This window comes from Etheostoma cragini, chromosome 1, assembly GCF_013103735.1.
Source record: "Etheostoma cragini isolate CJK2018 chromosome 1, CSU_Ecrag_1.0, whole genome shotgun sequence".
NCBI classification, from domain to species: domain Eukaryota; kingdom Metazoa; phylum Chordata; class Actinopteri; order Perciformes; family Percidae; genus Etheostoma; species Etheostoma cragini.
This window is the reverse complement of record NC_048407.1, coordinates 31,431,940-31,438,985: the sequence shown is the minus strand read 5'-3', so window position 1 is coordinate 31,438,985 and position 7,046 is coordinate 31,431,940. Positions and strand designations below refer to the sequence as shown.

Sequence of the window (7,046 nt, the reverse complement as noted above, 5' to 3'; positions counted from 1 at the left end):
TGTTGTGGGGTCTTTTGTGACCTCTTGGATGAGTCGTCGCTGCGCTCTTGGGGTAATTTTGGGCGGGCGGCCACTCCTAGGAAGGTTCACCACTGTTCCATGTCTTCGCCATTTGTGGATAATGGCTCTCACTGTGGTTCGCTGCATTCCCAAAGCTTTGGAAATGGCTTTATAACCCTTGTCAGACTGATAGATCTCAATTACTTTCTTTCTCAATTGTTCCCTAATTTCTTTGGTTCTCTGCATGATGTGTAGCTTTTAAGGATCTTCTGGTGGACCTTACTGTGTCAAGCAGCTCCTATTTAAGTGATGCCTTGATGGTGAACAGGTGTGGCAATAATCACGCCTGGGTGTGGCTAGAGAAATTGAACTCAGGTGTGGAAAACCACAGTTATAGTATGTTTTAACAAGGGGGGCAATCACTTTTTCACACAGGGCCATGATGGTTAGGATTTTTTTTCACCTTTTAATAATAAACACCTTCATTTACAAATTGCATTTTGTGTTTACTTGTGTTGTCCTTGACTATTGTTCAAATTGGTTTGATGTTCCGAAACACTTAAGTGTGACAAACATGCAAAGGAACAGGAAATGAGGAAGGGGGCAAACACTTTTTCACACCACTGTATATGTGGGTGCCTGCTCCACCAACTGAGCTATCCGGGCACCCCATTACACCTAATTTTTGAGTTTGAAAAAAAAGCTGAAATTGTGAATTCCTTCCATCCATCTTTGTTTGCTTCTCCGGTAACGGGTTGCGGGGGCAGCAGCTCCAGTAGGGGACCCCAAACTTCCCTTTCCCGAGCATCCCGAGGCGTACCTAGGCCAGGTTGGAGATACAATCCCTCCACCTAGTCTTGGGTCTTCTCCGAGGCCTCCTCCCAGCTGGATGTGCCTGGTACACCTCCCTAGGGGCGCGCCCAGGAGGCGAACCACCTCAACTGGCTCCTTTCAACACGAAGGAGCAGCGCCTCTACTCCGAGCTCTTCTCTGATGACTGAGCTTCTCACCCGATCTCCAAGGGAGACGCCAGCCCTTTTGGTCATGACTATGACTTATTTAGACGAATGGTTGAGATAAGAGGATTCTGAGTGAATCACAGACTGGTTTGTCAAAGTTGAGTCGAAATGCTGTTTTAAAACAATTTAAAAATGTAAAATGTGTCAAATTTGACTCGAGGACAACACAAAGGTTCAAAGAAACTGTGACATAATCGCATTGTGAATGGTGTCAGATTGTGAGTTCATTGTTTTGTTAGATCCCTAATTGAGAACATTCTGAGTCACTAATCTAACTAAAGCTGTCAGATGAATATCATTGCTCATGAAGTGTCACAGACAAGAAATGCGTGAGGATTGGTGAACTTGTCTTTGTTCCACCTCTGCTTTCAGACCGGCAATGACGGAAGCTGGAGACCTGCCAGAGAAAAGGAGATGGTGTCGTTCCTGTCGCAGTTGGTTCCTTGTCATCCTGGTGCTGGGAACCGTTTTCTTTTTCTACAACACAAACAAAGAGCAAATGCTGTTCGATTTGAACCCCAAAACATTGTGGCGTCAATTGAAAAACCCGAAACAAAGTGGAGCTACCCACCCAGCTGGTGTTAACACGAGCACACCTGCATCTAAAGGAACTGTGACTGCACTTCTTCAAAATGAGAACATCACATTGTCAATGGCAACAGGCGCGAATCAAACGACTACAAACGCTTCATCGGCCCAACAAACAATGTCACCGCTGCCAACACCCAACCCTCTGAGCCCGTACATAGTGGAATACCCCTACGAGTACCACTTTATCATAAACGAGCCAGAGAAATGCAAGCAGGAGAAGCCTTTCGTGGTCCTCATGGTTCCAGTGGCGCCCCACAACAGGGCGCACCGTGACATCATCAGGAGCACCTGGGGAGGCGAGAGTCTTGTTCACGGCAAAGTGGTGATGCTGTTCTTCCTGTTGGGCAAGCAATCCGGAGATGGAGCACCACAGCTCCAGGAGCAGCTGCTGAAGGAGAGCGCCGAGCACCGAGACCTGATCCAGAGCGACTTCCTGGACTGCTACAAGAACCTGACCATCAAGACCATGGTGATGCTGGAGTGGCTGGACGCCCACTGCTCCGCCGGCGTCTCGTACGCCATGAAGATCGACTCGGACATGTTTCTGAACGTGCCCAATCTCGTCAACATGCTGTTAACCGCTCCGAAGACAAACTACATGACGGGACTCGTGGCCAGAGGAGCCGCGGTCCTGCGAGATCCAAAGTCAAAGTGGTTCATACCTGTGGAGCTTTTTCCTCATCCGCAGTACCCGCGTTACGCTCTGGGTCTGGGCTACGTTTTGTCTCTCGACCTCCCTAAAAAGCTCGTAGGGGCCTCCAGACACATCACTGCTCTTTACATTGAGGACGTGTATTTGGGGTTTTGTATGGAGTACTTGGGCATCCCTCCCACCGACCCCCCAAATTGGAGATATTTTCAAGTGAATCCTGTGTGGTACACTCGCTGTGCTTACTCTAGACTCATTGCCACCACAACATATGAAAACACCAATCGTGTGAGTGTTTGGAAAGACTTTAAAAAACCAGGTCCATACTGCTGATTGGAACTGCAAAGATTAGTTGATTATTCGATCTGTCAACTATTACATGTATTAGTGTTGAGTCTCCTTAATTTTCAATGGAGATTAAAAACTCTGATACCAGTTTCTTAAATGTGAATATTTGTCTCTCCTCTGTGACAGTAAACTGAATATCTTTCAGATGTGTGAAGAACAAGACATTTGAAGACGTCATTTGGGGCACCGTTTTCTGACATTTTATAGTGTGCCCAGTCCACATCGACAACGCAGTATGTCATTTGTCTCTGTGTCTGACCTCTGGTGGATTCTTGAGGACCACGGTTACCTGCTCCTCAGATCTCTGCAGGGTAAATCCAGACAGCTAGCTAGACCATCTGTCCAATCTGAGTTTTCTGTTGCACGACTACTTTTGAACGAACACATGTTCCACCAAAACAAGTTCCTTCCCGAGGCGATTTTTTTTTTTGCAGAGGCGCCATGGCTCCGCCCAAGACGATTGTGATTGCTTTAAAGAAATGGCATTAAACCAGAGCACGTTTTTCTCCCATCCCAGAATGCTTTGTGGATTCGCCCGACACTCCTCCACTCCGCAGCATGCGGATGGTCTAGCAAAGCTAGACTTGTTGCAGCACTGCTGCTAATCGGTAACAACGATAAGGCAAGGCAGCTTCATTTGTAGCCTTTAGCACGTTTCAGCAACAGGGCAATTCAATGTGCTTTACATAAAAAGATTTAAAATAATAAAAGTCAAAGTGCAGTACAAGAAATTGAACATTAAAGAGCAGTTTCTAACAGTTAAACATGTGTATAAGATGCAGCGCCACTCACGTTAGCGGATCCCAACAACCATTTTGTAGCAACCCAAACTTTGTTGACCAATCAGGTCGCTCCACACAGGCAGAACCATGTCTTTACCATCTCGTCCAATGCAGGCCCCGGAGGATCATGGGACTTTGTACTCTGGTCACCCATAACCAAGAGTGGAAGTACTTCTCCTTACACTACGATGTAGTCATTGCTACAAGGCTTAGTTTAATCACTGCTAGCTCTGCAAAATCCTGAACAGCTCCAACTGTTCCTTGTAGATTTCACCATAGACGGCTAAATAAGGACTTATATTAATTAACAAGTCTGACTTTTCTCAGCTCCTGGTCCAAAGTTAGGTGGATTACGTCTTGATTTTATGACAGTCTGTTGATTACATACACTGACTGGCCAATTCACATTCAATTTACTGTCACAGTGGAGCAAAGAAACTAGAACATATTCACATTTAAGAAGCTGGAAGCTTTTCTTCATAAAATCAAACTAATTAATAGTTTCTCTAAATAATTGACGATTCTTTTACACCTAATCGATTAATCCCTGCAGTTAATTACAGGTGTTTTTAATATTCTGCTCTCCTCAGAGGACAAAATACTAGAAACACCTCTCTCTATAACGCGGGACAGTCCAACACCACCTCTTACTTTCACCTCAAAGGTAAAGTTGGAGGAACATTTAAACATTTGTAACATGAATTGTAAAACGGAGCACTAAAGGATGCCATTCTTTAAAATACAGTGTTTTAAAAATACTGAAAATATGAAAATATTTGAGCAAAATGTGCATTGTATGCAAATGTTTTTTGAATGTGTGTGTGTATGACAGATTTCATAGCATGTAGGTTTTGAATGGCAGGCAACCTTTTAAAAAAAAAAGGGTAATGGGTGATAGATATATTTCTATATATCACCTATTTTATATATACATATATGGACACACTGTGTGTGTGTGTGTGTGTGTGTGTGTGTGTGTGTGTGATATGGCTTCAGCTCAGTGGTGAAGGGGTTGCCTGCCAATCAGAAGGTTGGTGGTTTGATTCCTGGCCCTGCACTCCTACGTCAAAGTGTCCTTAGGCAAGACACCGAACCCCGAGCACCCCCCTGACGCTGTGTGTGAGTGTTTATCTGATGAGCAGGTGGCACCTCGTAAACAACCCAGGAGAAATGTGTGTGAATGGTTCCTGCACTATGTAAAAGCGCTTTAAGTAGTAGTTGAGACTAGGAAAGCACTGCACATTATTTACCTATATATTAGGAAATCTCCTAGTTTAAGAGAGAAAAGGACAAACTTCCAGTTTCTTAACCATCAGGTCTGATGTGCTCTCTACTTTTATGAGTTTGTACGAGCTCAGTCACACCCGGCCGTAAAAGGTGTAGAAACTCTATCCTTGTCTCTGTTCTCGAGTTACTGCAGAGCCGTCTCATCCTCACCTGCAGGGCTGCTTGAACGCAGCAACACATGAAGGAAAAAGCTTCTATTTGCGTAGCCTCTCCTGTTCTTTAGAAGCGATAGAGTATGAGTAATCATGGTGAATGTTCGACAAAGGCTGAATGAAGCAGTTTGTTTATTAATAAAAAGCAAACCTCAAGTGTGTCACTTCAAAAATGTTGCAGCCTTAAATATAACTTCACTAACTTTAGGTACAATGAGCGTACACTTGTGTGTTCCAGCGGGTCATCTGATGCACGTATGAGGAAACCCAATAATGCTCTTTTTGTTCTGCACAAGACTTTGAGACGTGTGGGGACACGACCAGCGCAGGTATGAGGACATGCTGATGCACTGACCTGAGCTGTGTCATTGTGTGATTTAGGAACAAGTTACAGCTTTCTCAGCTTGGGGTGGGATAATTTGGGCTGCTACACACATAGATTGTTATTTTGAGTTTAATTCGTTTCATTCTGGTTTAGATTAGTCCATTTTAGTTTTGTTCCAGTTGTTATTAAAGGTTTAGTTTGAGTGTGTGTATATACATTGAGTTTGATCTGTCAGTGCCATGTGTAATGTCTCAGTTAGGTAGATACATTAGACAAATACAACAAATCCAAAAAGTCAAGTGTTAGAATAAAAAAAGAAAAGAAATTGATCCGGTTGCTCAAATTCGATTGGTGAAATTCAGATCCAAAAGAACTGAAGTGGAAATAATTCACGTAGTCTGGGCTACCCAGGACAGGACCAACTGAACTTGAATGAAAAAAACAAAAAAAACATTTTGGGCCAGTTGTTTAAAACATCTAATCTGGAGCAAAATGATCTGGATTTGGAAATCTCTTCCTTTTTTAGCTATTCAGGATCAGTTAATCCGTTTTGCTTTTATGCAGGTTTTTCAAAGCAACATTGGACTGGATCCCCCTGATCCAGATACACAGTTTTAGGATTATGTGGATTACAAGTGCTCTAAACGGGACAACATATCACAATGTGGGCTACCAGCTGTGTAAAGAACAGCTAGAAGGACCAGCATGTGGTCCCTGGAAGTGTTCTTATTTTGAGACAAAACACAAAAAATTACACCCACTTCCATTCATAATTTCTTTTATGGCCCCTCAGCTGACCCAAAATCAAATGTCTATTAACCAATACATTGTAGATATTTTAAAAACATCTTTAAAAAAGGGCTAAAAGTTTTTGTTTTTTTTACTTTACTGAACAGCTTTATTGTTAGCCTGTGTCTACTTTATCTACGTCATCACTGGTACAACGGTTACACAAGTCAAGGGCAAAATATAAACAAATGTACACACTAAATGTTACACATGTATTGTTTGACCAAATTCCATTTTTCTTCCTGGAATCCACCTTGAAATCCAACCCCCCCACACCCCATTGGGATCTGGATAATCCTGTTTTTTTTGGATCAAAGTTATCCGAATCCTACTGACAAGTTTAACACAACACAAACTGAAGGTTTGATCCAGATTAAAACTAGGATTGGATTGGATCTGGATCTGGAATCATTGGATCTGCTTTCAGATTCCTTCTTTCCCTTTTGAACAACCCATTTTAAAGATTTGATCCAATCCGATCAGTTTACCTATGAAACAACTGGCCTTTTTAGACGTGTATTCAACCAATCAAATTTGACCAGCCTGAATCTCTATTTTATTTATTTTTTTATCCTTAAACCCGGATGTTTGGATCTACATTTTTTTGACCACTGAAATTGCAAATCAACTCCTGGTTTTCAAAGTAAAATACTTTAATGTTAAGTATTCAGTGGGTGTTTCAAAAAAAGTCTCTTACTTGCTTCTATATCCATTGACTGCCACTGTATGAGATCGGATGACGTCATACAAATTGGTTTGCATTGTTTATCATGTGAAATTGTACGAAGCTGTTCATGAGATTGTGTTAATTTAAGCACTTGTCGACAGTTTGCATTGTGACGTGACAGTCAACACTAGAGACTTGTTTTTGTTGACTGTGCAGAAACACGTGGCTGTTCGAATCTGACCAAACAGCTGTTCTGTTCAGCTTTTTGCTCAAATCTGAATTTCCATTTTCTATGTGAACGTATTCCAGACAATGTGCTAAAAAAAGTCATTTACTCTTCCAGTATGGTAGGGCCACCCGGCTTTTAATACAGGGGCGAAACACTGTGTGTATATATATATATATATATATATATATATATATATATATATATATAT

General features: G+C 42.3%; 1 protein-coding gene across 1 annotated transcript in view; it reads left to right on the top strand.

Annotated features, from left to right (window-relative positions):
- Window positions 1-2,810, top strand: part of LOC117940128 (beta-1,3-galactosyltransferase 2) — a 5,874-nt gene extending 3,064 nt beyond the window's left edge. The window contains exon 2 of the mRNA XM_034865531.1: window positions 1,392-2,810. Coding sequence (XP_034721422.1) covers window positions 1,399-2,592 — 1,194 coding nt within the window. The 5' untranslated portion in view covers window positions 1,392-1,398 and the 3' untranslated portion in view covers window positions 2,593-2,810. The remainder of the gene's footprint in view (window positions 1-1,391) is intronic.
- The last annotated feature ends 4,236 nt before the right edge of the window (window positions 2,811-7,046 follow it).